Source organism: Chionomys nivalis, chromosome 6 (assembly GCF_950005125.1).
Source record: "Chionomys nivalis chromosome 6, mChiNiv1.1, whole genome shotgun sequence".
Taxonomy (NCBI): Eukaryota; Metazoa; Chordata; class Mammalia; order Rodentia; family Cricetidae; genus Chionomys; species Chionomys nivalis.
In genome coordinates, this window is record NC_080091.1 from 36,318,656 (window position 1) to 36,343,925 (window position 25,270).

General features: G+C 50.8%; 3 protein-coding genes across 13 annotated transcripts in view; 2 read left to right on the forward strand and 1 right to left on the reverse strand.

Annotated features, from left to right (window-relative positions):
* The window catches only part of Ewsr1 (EWS RNA binding protein 1), a 30,204-nt gene extending 20,695 nt beyond the window's left edge, over positions 1-9,509 (forward strand). For 3 of the 4 annotated variants that reach the window (XM_057773074.1, XM_057773075.1, XM_057773076.1), the window contains 9 exons: positions 685-719; positions 1,250-1,282; positions 1,893-2,011; positions 6,579-6,708; positions 7,786-7,908; positions 8,280-8,442; positions 8,678-8,775; positions 8,924-9,176; positions 9,301-9,509. In XM_057773074.1, coding sequence (XP_057629057.1) covers positions 685-719; positions 1,250-1,282; positions 1,893-2,011; positions 6,579-6,708; positions 7,786-7,908; positions 8,280-8,442; positions 8,678-8,775; positions 8,924-9,176; positions 9,301-9,340 — 994 coding nt within the window. In that variant the 3' untranslated portion in view covers positions 9,341-9,509. The remainder of the gene's footprint in view (positions 1-684; positions 720-1,249; positions 1,283-1,892; positions 2,012-6,578; positions 6,709-7,785; positions 7,909-8,279; positions 8,443-8,677; positions 8,776-8,923; positions 9,177-9,300) is intronic. The other variant, XM_057773077.1, reaches the window with a different exon arrangement.
* A 4,051-nt stretch (positions 9,510-13,560) lies between these two features.
* Gas2l1 (growth arrest specific 2 like 1) lies at positions 13,561-18,452 on the forward strand. 5 transcript variants are annotated; one of them, XM_057771728.1, is made up of 7 exons: positions 13,593-13,699; positions 13,820-14,048; positions 14,367-15,019; positions 16,181-16,288; positions 16,369-16,465; positions 16,539-16,725; positions 17,054-18,452. In XM_057771728.1, the coding sequence occupies exons 3-7, from the start codon at positions 14,387-14,389 to the stop codon at positions 18,072-18,074; spliced, it is 2,046 nt and encodes a 681-aa protein (XP_057627711.1). In that variant the 5' UTR covers positions 13,593-13,699; positions 13,820-14,048; positions 14,367-14,386; the 3' UTR covers positions 18,075-18,452. The 5 variants fall into 5 exon arrangements, with proteins under 5 accessions (XP_057627710.1, XP_057627713.1, XP_057627714.1 ...); XM_057771727.1 differs by lacking the exon at positions 13,820-14,048 and having other exon boundaries at positions 13,561-13,699; XM_057771730.1 differs by lacking the exon at positions 13,820-14,048 and having other exon boundaries at positions 13,561-13,699; positions 16,554-16,725.
* Positions 18,453-18,828: 376 nt separating this feature from the next.
* On the reverse strand, positions 18,829-22,186 carry Rasl10a (RAS like family 10 member A). Of its 4 annotated transcripts, none has more exons than XM_057771734.1 (4): positions 21,793-22,186; positions 20,272-20,556; positions 19,343-19,467; positions 18,829-19,126 (listed from the first exon to the last, which is right to left on the reverse strand). In XM_057771734.1, the coding sequence occupies exons 2-4, from the start codon at positions 20,488-20,490 to the stop codon at positions 18,859-18,861; spliced, it is 612 nt and encodes a 203-aa protein (XP_057627717.1). In that variant the 5' UTR covers positions 20,491-20,556; positions 21,793-22,186; the 3' UTR covers positions 18,829-18,858. The 4 variants fall into 4 exon arrangements, with proteins under 4 accessions (XP_057627717.1, XP_057627716.1, XP_057627718.1 ...); XM_057771733.1 differs by having other exon boundaries at positions 20,272-20,592; positions 21,793-22,183; XM_057771735.1 differs by lacking the exon at positions 21,793-22,186 and having other exon boundaries at positions 18,829-19,021; positions 20,272-21,393.
* Positions 22,187-25,270: the final 3,084 nt, after the last annotated feature.

Sequence of the window (25,270 nt, forward strand, 5' to 3'; positions counted from 1 at the left end):
CTCTCTGTATTATAGTGTATATATTGCCATAGTCTTCTTAACTGGTATGTCTATAAAGTTGCACCCCCAGTCCGCTGAGCCTTGGTATTTGTTGTAAATTCTCCTTTCACAGTAACTGTTGAATCCATTAGGGCCCTGGACTGTATGGCTTTATGCTGAAGATTGGCTGGATGCGTCCTCTGATGTGTGTTATAGACATTTAATGTGGTTGTCTCCTGCTCTATTATACTGTTACTTGTTAGGAAGCCTAGGGCCTCATTTGGCTCTCCCTTGGGAGAGGTTGAGGGTGCACCTTTATGAACTTGGAAAGGTTCATCACAGCAATTGTCTCTGCCTTCACAGTTCTACACCAAGCTCCCTGGTGTTTCAGCTGATGGGGTGGGTGTTTGGGTCCAGGGGTTTTTTTTCCTTCCTTAATTTGCCAAGTATTGCACTATTAATACCAGCCCCTGACATGAAAGAAATCAGCCACACTGGTGTGTCCAATCAAACAAGCAAGGTTGTATATTAAAGAAATTTGAGCGAGCTGCCCTGAAGAAAGGCATAGTGACAAGATGAGAGAGATGCATTGTTTGGAGATGTGTTTAGCCAGTGCCCTTCTTCCCCACGAGCCCCCGCAAGGCTCAGAGCGGTACTGGCTTTTAAAGGGAAAGGCCTTCATTTCTTCGTTTATCCCCCCAGCAGCGCTGGAGAGCGAGGTGGCTTCAATAAGCCTGGTGGTAAGTTTTTGAGTATTACCATGGATAGTGTTTAAAAAAAAATACAGTCAGTTTTTAGAAAACTATAATTTTTACTAGTTTCATAAGTGGTTTAAAAATGATCTATACAAAAGAGACTAATGGGTACTGCCGGCATTGTCTTAGGGGTTATAAGGTTAACCTATGGTTACAAAACAAAGGGTAACTTGAAGTATTGAGCAACTGCTTCTATAATATGGGGGAGAGTACAGCTTTAATTTGGTTTATGTGGAGGAAAGGTTTGGCTTTAATTTAACACTAATTTGGCACATAAAGCATTAAGAGTGTATTTGGTTAATGGTTTAGAAACAAACGAGCAAAGGAAAAAGAAACCCTAGCAAACTTCACAAACGCTAAAGGGGCACTGCTCCATTTTAGCAGTGCGGGTCATTTTGAATTAATGAGTCCCCCATCAAATGGTGGTGTAGTAGATAGCTGTGTGTGTTTGTAAGATTTGTAGCTTGCAAGGCTTGCACTAATAATATCTTATATGATCTTTTCCTGGTTGGCAGGACCCATGGATGAAGGACCAGATCTTGATCTAGGTAACTTTGAATTCTTGAACTTTGTGTTGTTTTTTTGTTTGTTTTTGTTTTTTTTTTTAAATGTATACAATATTCTGTATGCGTGAAGGCCAGAAGAGGGCGCCAGACCTCTTTACAGATGGTTGTAAGCCACCATGTGGTTGCTGGAAATTGAACTCAGGACCTTTGGAAGAGCAGGCAATGCTCTTAACCACTGAGCCATCTCTCTGGCCTCCCCCCCCCCCTTTTTTTTTTTCTTTGTGCTGTTTTGAGTAAATGCCATAGAAATAAGAGTTCAGCAGCCTTGCCAAAGAGAGAGAGTGAGTTCAGTAGCCTTGTAGACTGATGCCATTCTTGGCAAAGACAACTTGGGGCTTCCTTTTACAGTTGTTTTAAAGTAACTAAAAATTTCCATCTTACTATCAGTATGATTGGTAGTTCTCTTGCTTTTGTTATGAATATTGTTTGATAATAATGTTCAGTTGCTTAAGAAGTCCCTATTAGCTCCTGATGGGGTGAGTTTGAAAAAAGAGAATTAGCAGTTTGAGGTCAGCTTATCTCTCCCCCCCAAAAGAAGAAGCCACCATTAATACAGGGCAGTAATTCTACTTTATTTTATTTTCTCTGGAAGGCCTTCCTATAGATCCTGATGAAGATTCTGACAACAGTGCAATTTATGTGCAAGGTTTAAATGACAATGTAACCCTGGATGATCTGGCAGACTTCTTTAAGCAATGTGGGGTTGTCAAGGTAAGTGTCAAGGTCAAGTGATCCAGCAGAAATTGAGCCAACAAGACATGTTTGAAATAGCAAAACCATACCAAGAATTGTTGATGAAGTTCCCTGACTCTTTTGTCGATAGATAGGTACATTGTAGTTTACTCCTTAAAACACTATGTGGTGTAAGACCCTGTGTTAAGACCTGAGAGCTATAGCCCAGTGATGGAACGCTTGCCTGATATACATAATATAATGCACAAGGCCCTTAAGGCTGCAAAAATAAATAGCTTCTTCTCCTGTTAGCTGGGTTTCTGTTGGAGGGGGAATGTTGTTACTGTTGTCGTCTCCTCCCCCTCCCCCCTCTCCCCTCCCCTCCCCCCAGAACAAGTTCTCTCGTATTACAGAAGAGCCTTATCTTTCTGCCTCCACCTTCCAAGTGCCGGGTTTATAGTCTGGTACTACTGCGCCACCTTTAGCCAGTTTTTATAGATGAAAAATGCTAAGCAGCTGTTGCTTCTTTTACTAAATCTGCTGTTTTGTTGTTTGTTTTTTAATTTAAAAATAAACTTGTTTTCTGTTGAGGAAAAAAGTAAACATAGGTTTTTCTTTTTTTTTTCTTTTTTTTTCTTTTTTTTTTTTGGTTTTTCGAGACAGGGTTTCTATGTAACATAGGTTTTTCTTAATATTCCCTGAATAGTTAATTACTTGGAGACATGGTTTCAAATTATTAATTGTTCAAATGCTTATACAAACACTAGGAATAAATTGTGTGATACCTAGAGGCATTTAAATGCTTACAGATTTTTTTTTTTACAATTTTTATTTATACAGATTTTTTTTTTCAATAAGAATTGAAGGTTTGCTAGGATGTGTGAGTTCAAGGCAAGTCTGGAGTGCTCAGACAAACCCAGTCGCAGATGGAATTTAACAACTAAAACAAACATTTAGAATTTTATGAATTTTGATTTTGTTTTAAGGCAGAGTCTCACGATGAAGCTCCAGCTGGCCTGGAACTCACAGAGTGCCACATGTTTCTGCCTTCCTAGTACTGGGATTAAAGGTGTGTACCACACACCTGATTTAGATATATTCTTTAATTATTTGGCATATAACAATTGAGTTCATCCTTAGACTTAAATTTTATTTTCATCTCTAAAATATGTAGTTTCAATAATGTTTTATTTCACATTCCTATTAAGCAGCCAAATTCTGAAAATATAATACACTAGTAAATTAGGGCAAGTGTGGTGATCCCTCTTGGGGTATGTGTCCCCGTCCCTGCCCCCATACACACACAACAGGGTCTCTCTGTGTAACAGCCCTGGCAATCCTGGAACTTGCTCTGAAGAGTAGGCAGGCTGGCCTCAAACTCACAGAGATCATTCTGCTTCTGCCTCCTGAGTGCTGGGATTAAATGTGTGAGCCAGCCCTGCCTAGCTATGGTGACATACCTTTAATCCCAGCTCTCTGGAGGCAAAGACAGGTAGATTTCTATGAGTTCAAGACCAGCCTGTTCTGCATAGTGAGACCCTATCTCAAAAATAACAGCAGCAAAAAGATTGACTTATTATTTTATAAGTGTTTTGTCTGTGTGTGCATGTCTGGTACTCTCAGAGGAAAGAAGAAAGGTGACATATCCCTGGAACTGGACTTACAGTTGTGAGCTGCGATGTGGGTGCTGGGAATTGAAGCCAACTGCTCTAAAAGAGCAGCCAGTGCTCTTAACTAATACACCAACTCTAGCCCTGTATAGATTGAGTGCTAATCCTTGTCTGTTGGAAGTACCTTCTTTCAGCCTCTATCTTGTTCATGTACTTGTATTCTTTTGGTGACTAGAAGTTCTTTATAGGTTGCTTTGATTTTTGTTGTCGTTGGTTTGTTTTTTGGTTTTTCAAGACAAGGTTTCTCTGTATAATAGTCCTAACTGCCCTGGAACTAACTTTTGTAGATCAGGCTGGCCTGGAACTCACAGAGATCCACCTGCCTTTGCCTCCTGAGTGCTGGGAATAAAGGCGTGCACCACTAACTCCCTGGCGCCATGGCTTGTTTTTTTGTTTTTGTTTTTTAAAGATGGGTGACATGAAGCTGGCCATGTAAACCAGGCTGATAATCCTGCCTGTTTCTTCCCCAGAGCTAGGATTAAAAGCACATTGCTACTACACCTGGCTGGACTAGAAGTTCTTGGTTTAAATATTGTTAGCTATCAGATCTGCTCTTTGTTGACTTCTTTTCCTTTTTCCTGTTTACAGGCCTGTTGTGACATGACACTTGGTTGATTTGTCCGACAGCTTTGTTCTGAGTCTCCATAGCCAGGAAAATAGGTTCTTCTGCATTATCTGTCTTTGCAGTTAAGATGCATATGTTTGTGTAAATGTGGGAGTATATATACACGATCCACAGAATATCTCTAGAGGTCAGAGGTCAATTTGAGAATCATGTCTTCCTTCCCCTTTGTGGGATGCAGGGATTGGTACATGTGTCAGTTGTCTGATCAGCCCTCTTTGCACAGTTGCTGTCCAGTCTGCAGTACAGGTTTAACCCCATCTATAACATCTCTGAGTGTTTGTCTCTGAATTGAATGCATGTAGATGCGCCCAAGAAGGCTAGAAGAGGGTATCTTTGGTGAAAGTGGAGCTACCAGCAGTTGCAAAGTCTGGCATCAGTACTGTAAATTGAACACAGGTCCTTTGCAAGAATACCCCATGTTCTCTATGTTTATGCATACACAGACATTCACCATATGCTGTTATATTTTCTGTTGTCCTATCCACTCTGGGCAAAAGTGAAAGTCCAAATTTTATGTTTGAGATGTTGATTATTAGCCAGGTGTGGTGACATATGCTTCTAACCCCAGCACTCCAGAGGCAGGGGTCAGGCATGGCTTCACAGGGAGATTCTGGGAGGCAGGGGGTCTTTTGATTACTTCTGTTTAGTTTGTTGTATTTAAAAGTGTATCTCAATGTGTATATGGAGATAAAAGGATGACTTGTAAATCAGTGAATTCTCCACCATGTTAGAGATCAACTCTGGTTGACTTGGCAATATGCACCTTTACCTGTTGAGCCAGCTTGTCAGTCTCTGTGTGGTTGGTTGGTTGATTTTTCAGGACAGGGTTTTTCTGTGTAACCGTCCTAGCTGTCCTAAAAGTCACTTTATGGACCAGGCCGGCCTTGAACTCAAACTCACAGAGATCCGCCTGTCTCTGCCTCCTGAGTACTGGGATTAAAAGTGTACTCTAACACCATCCAGCCAGCTGTTTGGGGCGGGGCTGTATGGAGACAGACTGATAGATACATGCATGTGTATGCGCACATATAGTTCTAGTATTAATTGGGTTAATAATTAACTCTGGTTAAGTCAGTAATTTGCCATCGGTTTTGTTATAATAAAGATTGTGGGACTGGAGAGATTGCTTAGGAGTCAAGAGCACTGGTTCCTTTTCAGGAGGACCTAGGTTCAGTTCTCAGCACCCACGTGACAGCTCACAGTTGTCTGTAACTCCAGTCTCAAGGGATCCAGCACATAAATAGTATGCTGACATTCACAGGTAGAATGCTCATTCATTTTGGGCTGGGTAGATGATTTAACAATTAAAGAGCATTTGCTGTCCTTCCCAAGTCCCAGCACTCAACAATCCTATGTAACTGCAGTTCCAGGGGATCTGACATCCTCTGCTGGATTCTGTGATTATTTGTATACATGAGGTACACGTGCATACATGCAGGCATTCTGGGCTATAAAACCTTTTTTAAATGGCGTTTTGTTTATATGACTATTTTGCTGCATTCTTTTCTGTGTTTTTTAAAAATGGTATTGATTGCCAGGCAGTGGCCTCTTGGGAGGCCAGCCTGGTCTACAGAGCAGTCCCAGGACTGCCAGGGGTAGACAGAAACCCTGTCACGAAAACAAAAAATGGTATTGACTGACACATGTATAATTTTAGGATTTCTGAAACAGTGTCCCACCCCCTGTTGCCCAGTCTTACCTGGAACCAGTGATGATCCTTCTGTCTCACCCTTCTGAGTACTGAGATTATAGGCATGAGCAACTATCCCAGTTTGCATCATAGCTAAGTAATGAAGAGCACTTGCTGCCTTACCATGTTCAGTTTCCAGCACGCACATGGTGAGCCACGACCATGACTTAAGTTCCAAGGGATCTGACACCCTGTGCTGGCCTCTGAAGGCTCACACATACATAGAATTTTATTTTTAAGTCTTAATACTGTCAAAGATGGCTCAATGAGATAAAAATGTTTGGTCAGCAATGACAGCACACGCCTTTAATCCCACGAGGGCTACACAGAAAAACCCTGTCTAGAAAAATATCCACCACACACCCCCAAAAAAAGACCGAAATGCTTGTCACCAATTTATGTGTGTGAATGTTTGGCTTGTTTTGTTTTGGTACAGGGTTAATATGTGTAGTCAGGAACTCAGTCCGTAGACCAGGCTGGCCTTGAATTTACAAAGATCCACCTATCTTTTGTCTCCCGAGTGCTAGGATTAAAGGAGTACACCGCCACCGCCCTGTAACTATGAACTTCTTTAAGGCTCAGGTGTTATAGTCACATTCCTAATTATTGTTTTATCTGTAGATGAACAAGAGAACTGGGCAACCCATGATCCACATCTACTTGGATAAGGAGACAGGAAAGCCTAAAGGTGATGCCACAGTGTCCTATGAAGATCCGCCAACTGCCAAGGCTGCTGTGGAATGGTTTGATGGTATGATGTGCTCCTTGTTGCTCTGAATTCTGCTCACTCAAGCATATTTAGGAACTTAGAGCAGTTGTGTGTGTGACCTTCCGAGAGAGCATATACTTTACTGGAAACCATTAAAATAGAGTCTAGATGCAGAAACCTTTTCTGGACCACAGTATAGGAGGAGGGAAGAATTTGAGAGCTGAAACACTAAGATGGTCTACTGCAGAAGTTGCTCATCATGTTCCTCTTCAACTGTTAAAGCACACAGACACTAGCCCTGGTCAGAATATCCCTTTAATGTGTGTTTTATTGCAAAGCTGCCTTGCTTAAGCTCACCTAATGTATACAGACCCTGGGTTCAGTTTCTAGCGCCATGAGAGAGACATACACAGGAGGGAAAATGTCTTTGCCCCAATGTACATTGATTGTTTCAAGGCCAACAGCCAGCACCAAGTTCTGATAATTAGGCTAGGGCAGTTGCATCTTTGGGGCGGGGAATCTTCAAGACTGGGTTTCTTAGTGTAGACCAGGCTGGCCTTGAACTCAGATCCTTCTGCCTCCCAAGTGCTGAGTTTTATTCCTAGGCCTTTGATGTCTTTTAGGTAACGTTTTCATTGTGTGGGCAAGCTGGTTTCAAATGTGGCAGTCTCTACCATATGCTAGGATTACAAGAGTAATACCTTACTTAAATAAATATCTTTAACGGCCTTTGTTCTCTTTTTTTTTTTTTTTCTGGCTTGTCATCTAGTCCAGGCTGGCCAAAACTCCACATGTGGCTATTGATGACTTGTACTTCCTGATCTTCCAGGCCTACTCTACTTCCAAATATTGAAATTATAAGCATTAGCTATCTGGCTACTATGCTCAATCTTATACAGAGCTAGGGATTGAATCCAAACCTGTGTACGTGTTAAACAAGCCCTACCAACTGTTATATCTCCAATCATACCAGGAAAGATCCTAGAGATTTGAAAGGGCAAGTTTTTATGCTTCAGGAGGTAGACAAGTTCAGTAAGGGGGAATTTGTTGGAAAGTGTCTGCTTGAAGAGAGAAGAGTTGAAATGTGAGGATCACTGATGTTCTATTATCTTTTTCCAGGAAAAGATTTTCAAGGAAGCAAACTTAAAGTTTCTCTTGCCCGAAAGAAGCCTCCAATGAACAGCATGCGGGGTGGCATGCCACCTCGTGAGGGCAGAGGGATGCCACCACCACTTCGTGGAGGTATTAATTGGGCACTTTTGGCTACTTTTGTGTTACTTTTTAAACAGGGTTGGTTTGGGTTTTTTTCCCAGTAATTTTTGCACTTGAGAAACTTACTAGAGCAGTAAATTAAGAAAGGGGTGTGTAAAGTTGATACTAGACCATTGAGCCAACATTGCATGTTTGTACTATTGGGTTAACTGGCTAGAGGGGGTGGAAGTCCTTCCAGCGAACCTCTGCCTGGGTGTCAGTTTCATTATATGAAAATGCCATAGTTGGAGGCTACATGGAATTACACAGAAAGAATAGCATTCATGGCCGGCACTCTGGGCCCGGTGGAAGAATTTCCTGTAGCAAAGTTGGAATGAAGAGGTGATTGACTATTGTTGCAGGTCCTGGTGGCCCGGGAGGTCCTGGAGGGCCCATGGGTCGCATGGGAGGCCGTGGAGGAGACAGAGGGGGCTTCCCCCCACGAGGACCACGGGGCTCCCGAGGGAACCCCTCTGGAGGAGGAAATGTCCAGCACCGAGCCGGAGATTGGCAGTGTCCCAATCCGTATGTACCTCCCCCTGCAGACTGAGAGCCTGCTAGTGGTGTCACCCCATCCCCACTCGGGCAGTACTGTTGTGGGTAGGGATCTGATTGAGCTGCTGGGGTGCATCGCTGCCTGAGACTTTGTGCAGACCTAGTGTTTCGTGCCTGGAATCCCATGATTGTGGATAGAATGGTGTGGCTCTCTCCACTTCCCTCTGTTCTGTTGCTGATTTCTGCTGTGTACAACTTTATGCAGGGGCTGTGGAAACCAGAACTTTGCCTGGAGAACAGAATGCAACCAGTGTAAGGCCCCCAAGCCTGAGGGCTTCCTCCCGCCACCCTTCCCACCTCCGGGTAGGTAGAGGTTTCCTGGAGCCCCTCAGCTTCCTGGTGATTGAGTAGTGTCTGCTCTAGGAGAAGGATTAGCAGATCCACCACTGTGTCCTCAGAGCCTCAGCCTCTACTCCTCTGACTGACTCTCCTGCCACTATTCCTGCCTTAGGTGGTGATCGTGGCCGAGGCGGCCCTGGTGGTATGCGGGGAGGAAGAGGTGGACTTATGGACCGTGGTGGTCCTGGAGGAATGTTCAGAGGTGGCAGAGGTGGAGACAGAGGTGGCTTCCGAGGTGGCCGTGGCATGGACCGAGGTGGCTTTGGTGGAGGAAGACGAGGTGGTCCTGGGGGTCCTCCTGGACCATTGATGGAACAGATGGGAGGAAGAAGAGGCGGACGTGGAGGACCTGGGAAAATGGATAAGTATGTGGTGGGGAGAACACTGCCCTTGCCAGCCTCTGCTGCAGTGAGTCTCCTGGAGCACCTGGGCTCTGATAGGGCTCTGTCTTTCTTCCTCATTCTAACTAAAGCCTCCTTTACTTTGCAGAGGCGAGCACCGTCAGGAACGTAGAGACCGGCCCTACTAGAGAGACCTGCAAAGCTGCATTGACGACCAGATTTATTTTTTAAACCAGAAAATGTTTTAAATTTATAATTCCATATTTATAATGTTGGCCACAACATTATGATTATTCCTTGTCTGTACTTTAGTATTTTCACCATTTGTGAAGAAACATTAAAACAAGTTAAATGGTAGTGTGCTGAGTTTTTTTTTTTTCCTTTTAAAGATGGTTGTTTTAAGATTTAACAATGGGAACCCCTTGTGAGCATGCTCGGTATCATTGTGGAGAACCAAGAGGGCCTCTAATTGTAACAATGTTCATGGTTGTGATTTTTTTTTTTTAAATAAAATTCCAAATGTTTATAAACTGTCATCCTTCTCAGCCTCTGTTAATGCAGTCTCCTGTTTAGTTTTTTCCAACCCTTACTGGATGGGAACAGTGACTTAGGGGTGTTCTTGAAGGGGTGAACCTTTGGAAACCTGTGCCTCTAGAGTGAGGTGGAATTGGTAAGCTTTACTGCATCATTTGCACCCCTACTTCTGGAAGACTGAGCCAGCCATCAGGCCTTAGTCATCCCAACTCTACTTAGCTAAGCCCACAGGATCATTCAGTGTCTTCACTGAGACAATAGACCTAAATCACCGCGTCCTCTGCAATGCCAACAGGTCAGTCTTAGTTCCTTTGCTGCCCCCTTCCTGACTTTCAGGGCTTTCACACCCAGCTGATCTCCCACCCAGTTTGTCTTTCAGTTTTTTGAGACAGGGTTTCCCTGTATAGACTAGGCTGTCCTTGAACTCGAGATCTGAGTGCTGGGATTAAAGGCCTCTGCTTCAGTCTGACCAGAAGTAGGCTTGGTTCTTTCACAGGAGAGTAACCATTAGTACCCCACACCAGCTTCCATTTTAGTCCACATTCCTGGACATCACAAACTGGGCTCTCTTTTCCCATTCTCACCTTTTCTCAGAGGCCAGAGCAGCTTAAGGTCATCCAAACATTTGAAAACTCTCACCATGCCTGGGGCAGATCCACCCTCCCCAAAACCTGATTTTGGCTAGTGCCTCACCAACACCCTGCTCTTGATCACTACAGTCAAGCACCACACAGTTCCTTCAGACAGCTGTCAGATACCATGTAAAATGTCTTAACATGTTAACTCTAAACACCTGATTGGAGAGGTCAAAGAACTTAGCATTTAATCAGGTGTGTGGGTGCACACTCTGGCCAGGACTCAGGAGGCTAAGATACAGTCATGAATTGAGGTCACAAATACTGAGGACTGGAGATAGGATAGGGTTCAGTGGTGAAACACTTTGACTGGAGATGTGCCTAAAATCCCAGGTAGTATAGATTCTGAATCCATAAGACTGATGGATGCCAGGAGGGAGGAAAGGAAGGACAGCAAATAGAATTTCTGAAATAGTCTTGTGGCTACACATCACAGGTCTTGACAAAAGTGGGGTCATGTGGGAAGAGGCTAGGAGTATCCCTCAGTGCAATCAGAGTTCAGGGCAGCAGTTAGCTTCCCTGCCATCGCATTCTGCCTCAGTCCTTAGGGATGTAGGGGTACCACTCAAGGGGACTGCCTTAAGCCTTTGCTTTGTTGTAGAATACAGGAAGCTGGTCAGGGTCATGTTCACACAGTGAGTGCAATAAAACTGCTGTACTGTTTAGTTGAAGGCCAGCTAGAAAACATCATGGACCCTACTGCAAAACAAATAGGAAACTGGTCATGTGTTCATACCAGGAGCCATTGCCTCAAGATTATTGGCCCTCGAGGCATCCCAGAACACAACCCTTTTCTAGATGTTTCTGCTATATGTGTAGAATCTGCAAGAAACCCAAGGCTACACAGTGGCCCTGAGCTGGCTATCTTGATCATGGTCTTCCAGGGTTCTGGTCACATCCAGGAGGTCTGCATTCACTGCTGCCATGGTCAGGGAATCTCAATGTTAAAGGCTGCCGTGTGGAGCAAGACCCAAACAAGCCCCAGCTAAAGAGACTGGAAGAGTTGTCTTTGTTGCTCCTCCCTTCAGAAGGTTGGTATACATCACCAAGCCACGCTGAGTACTATTTTTAACTCTGATGTGATGACTAAGTCCTATTTTACAGATGAAAACATTAAGGCTTAGTGAGCTTAACTATTATACTTGAGAAGCAGTTTCAAGATTGAAACATTCCAGGCTGCAGAGATGGCTCAGAGGTTAAGAGCACTGGCTCCTCTACCAGAACACCTGGTTTAGTTCAAGTCCCAAAACCACATGGTGGTTCACAACTATCTATAATGAGATCTGATTCCCTCTTCTGGCCTGCAAGTGAGCATGCAGATAGAACATTGTATATATAACAAATAAAATATTTTTAAAAAGATTGAAACATTCCATCCTACAAGGAAGCTATTTAAGCAAGAAGATAACTCAAAATAGCTTCAGGAAGTCCCTGAAACAGACCAAATTCACTAGGCCCCTTTCTCCCCACCAGGGTAAGCAGAGTCAGGCTGCAAAGAAGACTCTGAGACAAGCTGAACTGAGAGGAGACCTGAAAGAAGTAGAAACCAGCTGAGCTAGTTGCTTAGAAGAGGTTTAGAGCAACTGAGGCACCTGCCTCAGGCTGTGCAGTGTGCTCCAGGTTCCCAGCTCTGTGAGCCATCACTCATGCTGGACAGGCTTTGGTGATGCTGATGTCTTTGAGTCATTTCTGCTCCTGTAAGTAACTCCAATAAAAACTGAACTTTTGTGGTATCTGTACCTGTCTGTCATGCGTCTCTCCTGTGTCCAGAACCCTGAAGGTGGATACAAGCAGGAGTCAAATTCCTGCACAGCTGCTGGCTGCACTTGTACCTCAACCTCCCCAGTCCTCAGTTTCTCTAGATCTACAAAACTCATATGGGGCTGGCAAAATGACTCAAGGGATAAGAGCTCTTGCACAAAGCTACAATCTCCAGGACTGCACATGGTGCAAGGCAGAAAAAACTCCCAAAAGCCTGCCTTCCATGCATATCCTGGCACGTGCACATGTGTGCATACACACACACAGAGATGTAATAAAAAAGTATCTATCTGTGTAGCAGATTATTGCTGGGTACGATGGCTCCTTACTGCTTGTTCTAGACCAGGTCATTTCTCAATTCCTTCACTTAGTATTTAGTCTCCATATCCAATTCCCCACCTCCAGTTCCTCCCTCCCTCCCTCCCTCCCTCCCTCCCTCCCTCCCTCCCTCCCTCCCTGCTGGTTGCTGTTTAGCAGCTCTCTCCCAACAGTGCTGGGATTAAAGGTATGTGCCACCACGGCCCAGTAATAACAATATAATAAGCCCCATCTGAAATGTCAATGTCCTTTGAAAAGCACAGGTCCTGTATGACCTGCCCTCATGCCTCTACCACTCCAACCTTGCAAACCTGCCCCCCTTTCTTTCTTCCCTATTTTCCCCCTTCCTTCCCTTCTTTTTTGAGACAGGCTCCCTCAGTGTGAAAAACTCTTCCTTTAGATATCTCTTAGATTCCTCCTTCACTTCCTTCCTTGACCCGAGTTAAAATTACAGTTTTTCCACACACCCACAGGTTCCAGACTCTTCTCCTCAGTACCTCTTCCTCTCTCAAACCAGGGGCTGCTTTCCTGACAACTGAGCTGGGTGAGACTTGGCACACAGTAGGCGCTAACAAACGCCTGTGATCCTTGAGAGTGTAACAGTCACGATCAAGCTGCTCCTCCCTCAGCTTCTCTCCTGGAGAGAGGTGATTCCACAGTCTTCAGGTCTGGGGAGCACAGTGGGAGCTTTATGAAAGCTGTGGCCATCCAAGTAGCAGGTGGTGCCCAGCCCGTTGGGCGACAGTAGGTGGCAGGATTCCCCAGATCTTCCGCTCTCCTCCTCAGGCGTGGAGTTGCCCCTGCCACGCCCCCTCCGTAGCCTAACCCGCACCCACCTGCCTATCCCTGAGCCCCAATGTCCTGGTCCCCTAAACTACTGTCTCTAGGCCACCCTGGAGGAAGGGCATCGGGTTATCTGGCCTGCAGAGGTCCACCAGGGACGGAGGTGACTCTGCAGTCCGGGCCCCTATCGCTTCCGGGAAGGCCATTGTCGCGGAGGGAGGACAACTAAAAGAGTCCGAACTCCTCCTCGAGAGATCCAGGACTGAGGAGGTGGCAGACCAAGAGTGAAAGATCGTCAAGAAGGCGTCTTCGTCCGCCTCGGGGTCTAAGGGTCGAGAAGGGCGCGGCCCCTTTAAGAGCACAGCCCCGCCCCTTCCTGGCCGGATCCGAATTCCAGGGGGGCGGGGCGGAGCCGGCGCCGGGATGCTGCGAGCTCGGGCGGCGCCTGTGTGCGGCGGCGCGGCCCGGCTCCGGCCCCGCCGGGGCGATGCTCCGCGGGGCGGCGAGGTGAGCCAGGTGAGCGCGGGGACTCCCAGGACCCCTGTCCTGGGTGCCCGGAGGTGGGCCGGGCGGTGCGGGGCCTCCTCTTCTCAGGGCTGTGTGACCTTGACCGGCCACGCACCCTCTCTGGACCAGGCCGCGAGCACTGCGGAGGCTCGCGGGGCTCATTCGGAGTCCGGGCCTTTCAGGCACCGGCCGGGGACGGCTTCTCCCAGAAGGCAGGGCCTGCCTGGGCGACCCGACTCTTCCACCCACTGCTCCGCGACCTTCTGCCAGCGCCTGCCCTTTCTGCGCCTCAGTTTCCTCATCTGTAGAATGGAGATAGCGTCGCCGCGCTGCCGGTGGCGCGGCCCTTAGCGGAGGGGTGAGGAAAAGGCGGGGACTTCGTGAGGGCTCTGGGCTGAGCCGTGGAAACTGTCCCTCTGTGGTCCTGCCTGGGCGAGGTCCCTCTCCTGGCCCTCCCTGCCCACATGTCTTTAAGTGGCATTTCTTCCCCGCGGGTGCCAGCCTGGCCCTAGCCAGCCACCCCTCACGAGCCAGACAGCAAACAAACACTAAGATGGTGTGAATTTCATTGAGCGCTTTGGAGCAGGCCATGGCACTGTAGGCACAGTGGCAGGCTGCAGAGGGAGAGTCCATGCGGGTCTCCACGGCAATCCTGACCTTTGTCTCCTGCCTACAGTGACTCCACTGGCCCTGGGCATGGCGGACCCAGTGGCGGGCATCGCGGGCTCTGCGGCCAAGAGTGTGCGGCCCTTCAGATCCAGTGAGGCCTACGTGGAAGCCATGAAGGAAGACCTGGCCGATTGGCTCAATGCCTTGTACGGTCTAGGTCTACCCGGTAGTGGTGATGGCTTCCTCACAGGGCTGGCCACAGGCACAACCCTGTGCCAACATGCCAACGCTGTCACCGAGGCTGCCCGCGCTCTGGCTGCTGCCCGCCCAACCCGAGGTGTAGCTTTCCAGGCACACAGTGTGGCGCCTGGCTCCTTCCTGGCCCGAGACAACGTGGCCACTTTCATCGGCTGGTGCCGGGCCGAGCTGGGGGTGCCTGAAGTGCTCATGTTTGAGACAGAGGACCTGGTGCTGCGCAAGAACGAGAAGAGTGTGGTATTGTGCCTGCTGGAGGTGGCCCGGCGCGGGGCGCGCCTCGGCCTGCTAGCCCCGAGGCTGGTACAGTTTGAGCAGGAAATTGAGCAGGAGCTTCAGGCTGCCCCTCAGGTATCCAGCGTCCCTGCAGCTGAAGAGGGTACCACTGAAATTGTCGCTGCATCCGGGGCTCACACGCGCACACCCCGTATGACACCCAATGACCTTCGGAACCTCGATGAGCTGGTGAGTCTTCTGAGACACACCCTGGGTGGCCCCTGCCCACCCTCCTCACCTGGGAACCAGATGGCAGAGCTAATGCCCACCACCTCCCTGAGCCTCCGGGGGCCCACTCTCTGCAGCCTGCCCCACAGAAAGGGTGGTACATATGTTGACTACCTGGTGTATACCTGGACACAAAAAAACTGGATAAGGCCAGAGAGGCAGAGTTAGACCACACAGCCCAGCTGTGTCTGAGCAGATAAAAGCCCAGCTTCTGGCATGAGCTCTTCTTTTTGTATTCAGTGAGCAGCAACACAGTTCGATGCATTGCTTCATTTGGAGGACTGACTGGGGCATCTTTTGGCACACGGGTGCTAGAAAGACCTCAGGCTGAGCGCCTGCTGCCCCCGGCCTAGGCTAGGTGCCCACGGTGTCTGGGGAGACCTCAGCTCTGGTGCCCAGATGGAAAGCCTAGCCCCGTTATGGCTGCTGCTGGGAACAGGAAATGCTATTGGAGCATAGGAGGTCCAGGCTTCCAGCTCCCTCCTCCTTTCCCAAGACCTAGGTGTCCCTGCCGCCCCCGCAGCCCCCGCAGCTGGACTGAGAGTTTCTTTCTTATCAGGAGCTCTGGACCATGATGTGCCTTTCTAATAGTCAGGCGCTGGGTGGCTGTGGGCGAGTGGACACCCCGTCCACCCCCGGCCCGGGCCTGGGTCACCCAGGCCCCACCTGCTCATTCCCTTTGGTGCCTCTGTTGGTAGGGAGGATAGACTCCCACAGAGCCGGCTTGTCACCGCCTGGCCTCCATTGACATGCGTGCTTGTCAGGCCTTTGTGCCTGTCAGTCGGTCTATGCGTGTGTCCCACATGGTGCCCCTGGTCGGGATGCTCAGATGGGAGCATGGGCCTCCTGTGCGCCTCCTGGCCTGGCTGTGGATGGTTCCAGGACTCTCCTGGGCTTAAGGCTTTTCAGGGTGTTTCTTCCAGAGAACAGTCCCTGACCTGATTGCAGCCCTATCCTCTCTGGTTGGCTTCCAGAACTCTCAAGAGTTCTCAGAGCCCTGACAGTGAGCTGGCAAAAGGTCCTGTGTGGGAGGGAGTGGGTACTTCCTCCTGTCCTGCTGCTGCTAAGCCCCAGAAGGAGGGGCTTGGTCGTTGACCTTCAGCCTCTGGTCTTTGGCCTCAGGTAAGGGAGATCCTGGGTCGTTGCACCTGCCCGGACCAGTTCCCCATGATCAAGGTCTCGGAGGGGAAGTACCGAGTAGGAGACTCCAGCTTGCTCATCTTTGTGAGGGTAAGTGGGGACAGAAAAGCCAAGTCTAGCCACCCAGGGCGTGTCTAGGAGGCCCGCGTAACCTGCCCTCTGACCTGCAGGTGCTAAGGAGCCACGTGATGGTTCGCGTGGGTGGCGGTTGGGATACACTGGAGCACTACCTAGACAAGCATGACCCATGCCGCTGCTCGTCCACTGGTAAGTGCCCGGTGGGAGTGTGGGCCACCGGCAGGGAGGGACTGGTCTTTGAGGCCCTGCCGCTCACCCGCAGCATCCATCCGCACAGCCCACCGTCTGCCCCCACAGAGGGCCGGGACTTTCTCCCCACGGAGGGGATCACCCACTCCTAGTCCCCGCCCTGGTAGTCCAGTCCCTGGGAGTGAACGCCGGGGCTCCCGGCCAGAAATGACCCCCATCAGCCTGCGAAGCACAAAGGAGGGGCCTGAGGTCCCGCTCAGGTGAGAAGCTGGAAGGCAGAGAAGCTACCGGGGCTGGTGGGGGAGGGGCGTCCGCTTGGGCGCGGTGACTCACACCCTGGGAAAAGTTCCCGTGCGTGGGGGCGGGCCTGGCTTTCCATCTCCATGGTAACCCAGACAAACCAACAACACAGCTGGGGCGGGCTCCAGGCGGTGGCCTGTCCAACCCAGACTTCGGAAACCTGGGGCGGGGAGTAGCGGCCTCACCCGAGATACTCACTTGTCCTGGAAGTCCCCTGGCCAAGCCCAAGCCTCACCAGCTCTCTCCACCCGCGCCAGTGATGCACATTTCTCTCGCTCCCCGCCTCAGGCCCCGAGATCAGCTGCCCCCCCTCCCCCGCTCCCGCCGCTACTCCGGGGACAGTGACTCCTCCTCAGCCTCCTCGGCCAAGAGCGGCTCCCTGGGTGCCCGCAGCGATGACACGGCCACTAGCTTCAGGAGGGAGCAGCCCAGCCACCGGCTGACCTCTGGCCTCCCCGCTTCCCCGAGACGGCCGCCCACCCCTCGCAGCCAGTCTCGAGACCGGCTGGACCGGGGACGGCCCCGCATGGCCCCGGGAGGCCGAGGCGCTCAGCTTTCGGCCTCCAGCCCCGTGCGTCGCGCCCGTAGCCAGAGCCGCGAGGAACAGGCGGTCTTGATGGTGCGGAGGGACCAAGACGGGCAGCACTCGTGGATAGCCCGGGGCAGGGGTGGCGGGGGACCGGGGGGTTCTGGAAGGAGCACCCCACAGACTCCGCGTGCTCGCAGCCCTGCGGCGCCCCGGCCTTCCAGGGGCCCCAGCCCGAGCCCAGAGCTGGCTGCCACACCCGCCAGCGTTTTCCGCACACCGCTGCAGCTTGATCCACAGCAGGAGCAGCAGCTGTTCCGGCGACTGGAAGAGGAATTCTTGGCCAATTCCCGAGCCTTGGAGGCTGCCGCCAGCCGTACCCCCATGGGACCAGCTCCTGACCCCCCAGCTCCGGACTCTGCTTACTGTTCGTCCAGCTCTTCATCTTCATCACTCAGTGTCCTGGGTGGCAAGTGTGGCCAACCCGGGGAATCAGGCCGCACAGCCAATGGGCTGCCCACACCCCGCAGCCAAGCTCTGTCCAGCTCCTCTGACGAAGGCAGCCCCTGCCTTGCTGTAGGGGGGGCAGTGGATGCAACCAGCTCTCTAACTGGCCCAGAACCGTCTCTGACCTTGGCAAGGGGGCGGATGGACACACAACCAGACCGTAAACCCTCACGCATCCCCACACCTCGGGGACCCCGCCGCCCATCAGGACCCATGGAGCTCGGGGCGTGGCATTCCCTGCAGTCAGTCACCCCAAGGACCCAACCAGATTCCTGAATGTGATGGACCGGCTCAGCTGCACCCATATCCCATTCCATTTTCTTTGTGGCCTTAACCTACCCTCTGCATCAGGGACCCCCTTCCACCTCTTGAGCACCAGACCTCATGGGACCAGACCCCACGGGACCACGTGGCACAATGAGACACCTGTTGTACATTCCGGTTTCAGGGATGAGTGTTGCTATTTAATTACTGATATTATTGAATGCCTTAGAGGATACTGGGCCAGCCTGGTGTCCTGAGGACCTGTGGTCCAGTAAACAGAACCTCTGACAGTAAAGTTTTGCTCCAGCTCCTGTTTTTTGGGGACTGAGCCTTCATTATATGCTGGGATTCTAGAGTTAACTGCCTTGAGGCCAAACCTCAGTGCTCCAACCTGCCTATTCCAGAACAAGAAACCCTTAAATTGTGCGTTTAAATTGTTTTTTATTACCTGGTAAGGCATGACTTAAAAAGTAGCTCCAATAGTCCAACACTGGAGAGGCAGAGGCAGGTGGATTTTTGTAGTTCGATGCCAGTCAGGCCTATGTCGTGAGACCCTGTCTCAAAAAGCCAAAACCAGAAGGTATTTGCAGTAAAGCGCCAGGAGCTGTACGAATGCTTCCAGCCATGTTCATATTCAAGTCCTTTCCATCAGCGATTGTGACCCAATAAGGTCTTGGATAAAATTGATCTTGTTGAATGATTGGGAATTGGCTGGGTCCAATCAAGTTCAAAGAAAAGCCTGTTGGCTAGGAAACGGTGGGAGCCTGCTTTTATGAGATTTCCCTGTCCATTCCAGTCACATGAGGCTGCAGCGCGCTGGATGCAGCGCCCCCTGCAGTCGTAGGGCCGGATGTGCAGGACGTGTGCGCACTAGAGCACAACGCAGAAGCTCTCGGAAGAGACGCAGCACGTGCCAATTGTATTTGGCTGAGCACTCGAGGTAGCCGCAGCGCCAGCCCCTGCGTACAAGAGTGGCCAGTGCACGACGAGGTCCGAAGCGCAGCCGCTGACGGTCCCGCTTGTTGCCTACCACGAGGATGGGAGCCTCTGGCGCGCCTGCCGGCCTGGAGGCCGGATGAATATGAGAGACGCAGTGCTGGAGACTCCGTGGCCTCCTCCCCATGTGTACAAATGCAGGCGGGTCCCTTTCTACTGCTTTAGACACCCGGGTATGCCAAAGACCTCATACAGCAGGAGGCCCCGTGGGCACAAAGTATGATCCAAAAACACCCAAACCAGAACTACCCGCTCCTCTAAGCAGACCGCCAGCCAAGTCTCACCTGTTTTCTGCTATGCGCTGCCTCAGGGCTTTCACATAATCAAAACTGTCGGGGCTGCAGATGTCATAAACCAGCACAAAGGCGTCTGTGTCCTGCAAGCTCCATTCTTTAGGGTCTGGCCACTCCTGGGGGTAGAGACTGAGGTTTACAGCTGGACGTACTCCAAAACCCCATGGTTCCTCCTCAGATCCCATCACCTCCCAAACTCTGTATGCACCCTCCCTCAGTCTAGACTTCCCAGGCGTGCCTGGATCTTGTCAGCTCCGAACTCTCCCTCCGTCCTGGACCTCCCGTCAGACTACTATCCCCGCAACCTATACAACTACTGCTACCTCTAATTGCCAGGTGCGGACCCCGGAATCGGCCTTCCACCAGCCAGCAGATGTTGTGACTGTCCCGGCGCGCAGCTGAACAGGTGAAGCCTCTGGTCTAAGCACCTGCAGCTCTTTCCCCTAGCAATATTCTTATGGCTTCTTTTATCCATTTAGCCTTCCAGGTGTTGCTCAACTGTCAACCCCTCTGAGAAGTCTTCAAAGGCATCCAGCGCCAAAGACTAGAAGTCTGTCTGGGACTTTGCACAAATCACTGAGTTTTTGATCCAGGACACAGGAATGAGGGAGCACTGGCCCCCTCTAGAAAAGATGCTCCTGTGTCTATGTCTGGCTCAGTCCAGACAGTACTGTGCCACACGCCACCAGCCCAGGCAGGCAAGAAAAGACACCAGAACTCACGGTGACAAGAAACAGCCACGGGGTGCCTCTAGGCTAGTGCAGGAGGCTCCCATGCGGTACAGCAAGACATACTCTTTAATTCCGTAACACGCTGGGGCGCCCTGGGTCAGTCCACCTGGACACGCACGTGGGCACCAAGCACACACACACACACACACACACACACACACACACCCCTGGCCACCTTCGAACCGCTACCTCGAGACTTCTGGGGCTTGAGCTAGGGCCAGCGACGTCACCATCGCGGATACTCAGGTCGTAGACAGCACCGTCGAGCAGCACGGCGGGCCGGTAGAGGCGAGGACCATCTGTGGGCCGATGGCGCTCGGGATAGTCACCGAACAGGAACTGGCGGATGATGGCAGTCTTGCCCACTCCCGGAGCACCCAGAACAGCCACACGCAGGCTGCCGCCCATGGCTGGCCCGCGCCCCCGCGCCAGGTGCCGGGGAGCTTCATGAGCCGGCACCGCGCCGTGCGCGCCCTGCCGAAGACACCCGCGTCGCGCCGCCTGCAGCACCTGGGCAGTATAAGAGGCCAGGCCCGAGGATCGAGCGGGCAGACGAACCCACAGCCCCGCTGGGAGAGCGCACCCGGCGCGGCGCAGACCCGCCCCCGTCCGCAGCTCTGTCCTCTTCGCTCCGGCGCCGGGAGCCGCCGCCCCAGCCGGCCGCGCGGGCGAGCAAGCGAGCAGGGCCTCTCGGAGGCTGCGATGAGGTAACCGCCCGCCCCGCCCCTCCCGGGGAGGGTCAGGGCTCAGTGTCTGCAGCCCCGTTAGTGCCTAGTCCCCCAGGGGACAGCGCGCTCCCCTCAACCGTTCCAAAACAGAAGCCCCTGGGCTCCACCTTCCCGCTCCTCCAACACCGCTAGCTGCAACCTGGCTGTTGGCCAAGCCCAGGTCCTGGGAATCAGGCCACCTGGGGTCAGACCCGGCCTTGGGCTGAGTGACCTTGGACAAATCTCCTGGATCTCTGTCCCCGCCAGCAGTGTAGACCCGAGCCTTCAAGGCTTCCTCTTATTGCCGGAGACCCTAAGCGCCATGTCCTTTTCTGAGCTTTACCCCGCGTCATCTTTGAACCTGAAACCTGAACCTGGTATTCTTGGTTTAGGGAGGAGGGAACTGAGGCTGGAGAGGGGCGTCTCCAAGTAAGAACAGCGGAACCCTAGTCCGAACTGCTCCTCTGAGACCCTTCCACCTTCTTTACACCCACGACGGCAAATGACCAGAAGAACAGGGTTCAGAGGACTAGCCTGAGGGGAGGTGGGGACAGAAGGGTTTGAGCCCGCACACAAATCTCTGTTCAGAAGCTCAGCCCCAAACCACTGCTTCAAGAGGTTTGGAGGTGCAGAAACAGATCCAGATTCACGGGTCACTGCATAGAGTCCCTCAGAGGGAGGCATCATGCCATCCGAACTGGCAGGGTCCAGATCCCCTCTCCGTGGGCAAGCACCGAAGCTCCTCCGACAGTTTGGAAAGTCTGGGTTGCCCAGCCTCCATCTGGCTCTGCCATCTCCACACATTAGGAAGAACTTCCAAGCCTCTGCCCTCCACCCAGATACTGCGAAATGCAGACACGTGACCTCCCACTAACCAAGGCGGTCGTTCAATCACCTATTCAACTGCACGTCTAGCCGGAAGGCTCTAGAAGTACTTAGAACTAGGGCTCTAAAGGCTTTGACCGCGCATCCACTAGCGGAAGAAAGGGCGGGAGAAACTAACCTGTGAAGGGGGAGGATGCAGACCCTCCCACAGGAAGCAGGTGTCAGCTGCCAGGGGTTAGTGCTTGGAGGCTGGATTATCTTCCTGTCCCGGAGCCGACCTAGGCCTGGTCTGGCTCCTTCCCGCTCCAGCCGCTGCGACTGCACAGCGGCGATATTCTAGGCCTTCACATTCAGACGAGTGACAGCTGGCTCCCCGCCCCCTTCCCTTTCTTGCTGAGTTCCCCTAGAATGACTCCTCTTCCGTTTAAAGGTTTTCAGGCTTCTGGGTTTTATGAGCTGCTTCCAGAAACAAAGAAGCGAGTAGATAAATTCCCTTCCTCTTACTACACATCGGGGAGCAGGGCAGACACCAGGCTGGTCTTTGGGGCTGTGTGTGCCTTAGGGCCCAGCGCTGGAGTTCTCTAAAACTAAAACGTCAGATTCCTTTTTTTTTTTTTGGCTGAGTGCCCATGGTGGGCTTCCTCTGGAGTCACTAGCGACATTGTGGGTGGGGCACCTCTGGCCCCCAGTGAGACTTTGAAGCCTGTGTTTATCTGTTTTGGTTTGATTTTGGTTTTTCGAGACAGGGTTTCTCTTTGTAGCTTTGGAGCCTGTCCTGGAACTAGCTCTGTAGACCAGGCTGGCCTCAAACTCACAGAGATCCGCCTGCCTCTGCCTCGCGAGTGCTGGGGTTAAAGGTGTGCGCCACCACAGCCCAGATGTCTGTTTTTGAAAGGATGCCTGGCTGGCCTCAAAATTTTAATCCTGCGCCGGTCTTTTGAGCGCTGGGATCACGTGTGCAGCGCTATACCTGGCCTGCGTATTCCTAGAATCATGGAAGATGCTATCCTTGGGACCGCCCCCAGGACCCCACAAATCCCTTGCACACCAGAGTTATCAACAGCAGTTCACACTTATCCAGACTGGTGTAGTGAAGAGCTGAGCTCAGCTCTCTGCCCATCTGAGCCAGAGGGAGGCTGTCATGTCACCTAAGCTAAGCCCCGAGAAACAAAGCCCCAGATAGTGGAGTGGACTGGGGAGCAGCTGAGCGAGCCAGGCTGGGAGGCCCTTCCCTTTCCCAGTTTGCTGCCCTCGCCTCTCAGACAGCAATGTGAAGGTCACACTCTATTTTTTAAGACATATCTTTAGATCTATCCTATTGACCTGCACCCGTATAGTTTCTTTCTGGGGAGCCCAGTTCCAGTGTTTCCCTGGGGTTCAGCCTGCATCAGTTTCAGGGGCCTTTGGCCTAGGCTCCCCCAGGCCACATCACTGTTCTGCCTACAATCATGACACCACACCAGCTGTCCCAGCACGTACTCACCTCCCTGAGCGTTAAATGGGGGTCCCCTACTGCTCAGACACCAGGCACTATGTACTCATCCACCGTGGCCTCACTCTTCTGAAGGGAAATTGGGGTTTCACCGTGGTCAGGCACAAAGAGTCAGCTCAGGTGATGAAGGGAGCCCTCAGCAGGCAGATCTTCCTCCCAGAGCTGTGTCGTCTCTGCAGGCTGCTCAAGCCCTCAGAGCCTCGGTTCCCACCTCTCTCAAAGGGACGGTAACCCCGCTGATGGTGGTCACACACATGGGTAACCCCAGAACACAAGGAACTTCATAGCAAGATCCTGTCTCAAAATAAATATTTAAGAAAATAAGTTTAAATTATTAAAATTCCTAGTCTGGACCTCATAGAGTTGTGGGACACAATGAGATTAGGGAACGAAAATCTGCACAGAGAAAACAGTTCCATCTCAAAGGTAAAGTAAAGATGCGGCCACGGGCTGCTGTGTCTACATGGTGAGCGGGCACCCAGGATTTCCCATTCTGTCAGTCATGAGGACCTAAGGGGCACCCTGAATAGTAACGAGCACATTCAGACCCAGGGCTCGGCTCCGTACTCTGTGTTCAATGACAGGAACCAGGCTCTTTGAGAAATGGTCCCTGCTGTAAGGCTGGGACAGGACAAACACAGCCCAGAATAGCCTGGGCAGTCAGGAAAAAAAGGAAATGCCAAAACAAATAAATTAGCACAAGGATGGTGTGTCAAAGAGACAGAGTAGGACAGGAAAGGGCTCCTGCGGCCTGGAGCCCTTCCAGCGGAGGCACAATGATGTGGCCGGCTTGCTCAGGTTAGAGGCATTCCTGAGCTGAGCACACAGGAGCCTGAGGCTGAGGATCCTGAGTTCGAGGCCTATCTAGGCTGGATAGCAAGAACAAAACGAGGCCTGGGAGGATGGCTCAGTCAGCAAAGTGCTTGCAGGCTGAGGACCTGTGCTGCAATGCCCAGCCCCACATCAAAAGCTGGGTGAGGCAGTGTGCCTGTAACCCCATGTGTGGGCAGGGCAGGAGGATCCCTAGGCTTGGACATACCATCTCAAAAAAAAAAAAAAAAAAAAGATGGAGCTTGACTTTCACACGTGTGCATGCTGACCCCACACACATGCACACACAAATGAACACATACACACAAATATATAACAACCAAAAAACAAACACAAAAACTGATCCGTAAGTCCACACTGATGAAAATGATTGAATATGCAAACAATCCCAAGAGAATAAACTTATTTTTCTCTCAGAATTTCAAAGATTGTATGTACCCTGCCCCCCCATGTTCTGTCTCCCAGAGCACTGGATTGGTGATTTGTTTCCAGAGAGAAGAATCTGGTGGCCTAGGGCTGGGGGTGGCTCGGTGGCTTAGCACTTGTCTAGACCAGTCCTGGCTGCATCCCCAGCTCTGGGAGGACAAAGGGAAAATCAGAAGGAAGCTGAGCATAGTGGTGACTCAGGCCTCCAGCCAGCACCAGGGAGGCCACGGGAAGAGGATGCCAGTTCAAGCCGGGGCTGCCCTGTGCAGAGAGTTGGGGGTGGGGAAAGAAGGAAGGAAAGAAACAAAATCAAGGCAGCTAGAATTTCTGGCCCAGCATGTGCAAGGGTCCTGTTAATCCCAGCATGGTAGAAATGTATAAACAAAGTTTATTTAGTTATTATTTTGTTGGTTTGTTTGAGCCCAAAGTGTCATGTAACCTCCTGAAGTTAGAAATCCATACATGTGCTAGAATATTCAAGAAGTGTTTTTCTTTCTTTTGAGACCAGGTCTCGTATAACGTTGGCTGGCCTGGAACTCTGTAGACCAGGCTGGCCTTGAACTTCTAGAATCATTCTGCTCTCTAAATTCTGGAATAACCAGATGTGTCCCTGTGACCCAGCCTTTACCAAGCACATCTGTTTGTTTGCTTCCTTTTCCTGTGCTGTATGAGTGTTATATACACATGCATGCTAGCACAAGGCCAGATGTGTGCACTGAGGCCAGAGGAGGAGGTCGGATGCCCCCTCTACCATTCTCTAAATGATTCTTTTAAAAAATATTTTATTATTTTTAATTTTAAAAACTTTATGTGTGCAGTCAAGCATAGTGGTGCGCGCCTTTAGTCCCGGCACTCAGGAAGCAGAGGAAGGTGGATCTCTGTGAATGCCAGGTCAGCCTGGTCTACA

Coding starts and splice junctions, on each gene's coding strand:
- Gas2l1 (XM_057771727.1), top strand. CDS start 14,387: ATGGCGGACCCAGTGGCGGGCATCGCGGGCTCTGCGGCCAAGAGTGTG. Junction 16,289..16,368: donor GCTTGCTCATCTTTGTGAGG/GTAAGTGGGGAC, acceptor TCTGACCTGCAG/GTGCTAAGGAGCCACGTGAT. Junction 16,466..16,538: donor ATGCCGCTGCTCGTCCACTG/GTAAGTGCCCGG, acceptor GCTCACCCGCAG/CATCCATCCGCACAGCCCAC.
- Rasl10a (XM_057771734.1), bottom strand. CDS start 20,490: ATGGGCGGCAGCCTGCGTGTGGCTGTTCTGGGTGCTCCGGGAGTGGGC. Junction 19,468..20,271: donor CAAGCCCCAGAAGTCTCGAG/GTAGCGGTTCGA, acceptor CTCTACCCCCAG/GAGTGGCCAGACCCTAAAGA. Junction 19,127..19,342: donor CAGCGCATAGCAGAAAACAG/GTGAGACTTGGC, acceptor TCCGGCCTCCAG/GCCGGCAGGCGCGCCAGAGG.